We start from the raw sequence: 2,207 nt of genomic DNA on the forward strand, positions 1-2,207 counted from the left end.
GGGGGGGGGAGGGTGTGGAAATTAAATATGAAGTATGTGTTTCACCATCAAAATTTGTAACAATTCCTAACTAAGAGGAGAATCACCTGTTATTTCTGTGCAATCATTTGATTGTTGTGGGGTTTCGAGAGGACATTTTCTTTCATAGTCTAGTAAAAACTTTTGCAGACTTCTAGCTTCTTAATTAAAAGCAGTACTTGTCATTTGGCTATCAGTCTTTCAACTTCTACTTTAGCTTCCTTAATTTCCATAGGTTGTATTTTAAATTGTTTAAGAATATAATGTGTATTAAACAGTAAGATTAGGGATGCCACATTTCATACCCAAATATTTTTGATGCAGAAATATATTAAAGAAGATTCTAAACAAGCTTATTTTAGTGTTTGAGGCAAGACATTTGGGCTGTTAACAGAGAAGATCATATGTAACACTGGTTTCCAAGAGAGTACTTTCTCTCTCTTAGTATTACAGCAGGGCAATAAAAATTTCAGTGACCAGGGAAAAATTACAGATTTTAAGGAACTGAAACCATTCACAGAATCAGAGTTTGGCAAACTGTACTAATGCTAAAAAAGTCAGGATATATTAATGTTTTGCCTCATAGCATACAAAAATTCCACTTTTTAACATTTCTGAAATGTTCCATTTTGGATGGGGAAATAAGAAGCATAAGATTTTTGTAACATTTGCTTTGCTTTGCTTTTTAAGACAACTTATTTTAAAACTATCCTACACTTACGCAAAGAAGAAAAAAGTAGTTTGAAAGGTTACATACCCTAAACCCAAAATGTGTTCAGCTGACCTGAAATGAACATTTTTGCTGTAACTAAGAATTTTGATGTGTGTGAATCGTTTATTCTTAGTCTGAAAAACAAAACCAAACCCACAGCAACAAGATTATTTACACAGCTCTGATTAGAACTGCCCCTTTAAATTTGACACGGTGGAGGTATGTAATATGTGGCATTGTTTTGAAATTTGTTAAGCTACAGCTGCTGTTTGCAAATGTTGTAGATGAGCACTGGCTCTGAAAGAAGCAGTTCTGCTGTCCGCAGGCCACTAATTCCTGCTCACTCTCATGTGCTAGAATAGCCATTTGAGTGCCTGTATGACCAGAACCTGAACGCAAGATAAAGTAAAGAAGAAAAAAAATTTACCCCGAGTCAAAACTGTGATTCAGTGCACTGTGTAGCTGCACAAACCCTTTAGTTTGACCCTAGGGGGCTGAGGTGAGAAATAGTTGTTGGATGTGTATAGAGGCCAGGACTACTTCTTGAGATAGTAGTGCTCAGTTACGCTGGGCCAGGGAAATTATGACTGAAAACCAGTCTCAAACACAGTAATATCTATCTGTCATATTTTATACCAGACATTTGTAAAACTTCTAGTCAGTGCTCCAGATATTTTTTTTGTTGAAATTGGAATTGAAGAGAGTACTCTTTCTTTTCATAATTTATCCTCTCTAATCAGCGGAATGGCCAAAGAAGTGGTTAAAAAAAATCCAGGAGAGACACAATAGTTTGTCTACATATAGTAATTTAAGAAATGCCTTTAGCATTGCCCTTATTTGATTTTAGTATGTTTAATTAAGCAAACCACTGAGATAATTTTTATTTTCTTTAGTCTCTGCCTCAACAGCATTTAAATCCAGCATATGAAGACGCATGGAGCAGCAGTGATGATGAAGGCTGAATTTCAATTATGTGCTGATATAAAATTGACATTCAGGCACTGCATTCACGGACTTTATCTACAGAATTGGATATTGTCAGATTTATTACAACTGGATTTTTGGTACAGTTCTGTTAGAGCAAGATCTTCCAGAAATAAGTTTCCACTGTTTTCTGTGTTCTTTCTTCACTGTTACAGTTAAATCTGAAGGACTACTTTTTCATACTTACTGACTTTTATACTTCCCTTACATATTGGTATACTTTATTCAGTGTTGAACAGCTGATAAAGTTAAAATAAAAGCCCTTGGGACCAGTTAATATTGCATTGTTTCTGGTATCACTAATACATAAGGAGATAATCCCTATGCTTCCAAGAGACATGATACAGAGGATTTTGCCTGAAGGAGGACTAGCGCAGGGATACTTACAGCTTATTTTTATCAATGTCTAGATGGAGCAGACTGCATCCATTTTCAAGTGCTTATGTGCTGTGGGAGCCAACAGGATTTTATGCCCATTCTTTTGCATTTTCAG

General features: G+C 35.6%; 1 protein-coding gene across 1 annotated transcript in view; it reads left to right on the forward strand.

Annotated features, from left to right (window-relative positions):
- The window catches only part of ERCC8 (excision repair cross-complementation group 8), a 26,938-nt gene extending 24,950 nt beyond the window's left edge, over positions 1 to 1,988 (forward strand). Inside the window, exon 11 of the mRNA XM_009326145.1 lies at positions 1,624 to 1,988. Within this exon, the coding sequence (XP_009324420.1) occupies positions 1,624 to 1,692 (69 nt within the window). The 3' untranslated portion in view covers positions 1,693 to 1,988. The remainder of the gene's footprint in view (positions 1 to 1,623) is intronic.
- The last annotated feature ends 219 nt before the right edge of the window (positions 1,989 to 2,207 follow it).

Source organism: Pygoscelis adeliae, unplaced genomic scaffold (genome assembly GCF_000699105.1).
Source record: "Pygoscelis adeliae isolate BGI_AS28 unplaced genomic scaffold, ASM69910v1 Scaffold446, whole genome shotgun sequence".
Taxonomy (NCBI): domain Eukaryota; kingdom Metazoa; phylum Chordata; class Aves; order Sphenisciformes; family Spheniscidae; genus Pygoscelis; species Pygoscelis adeliae.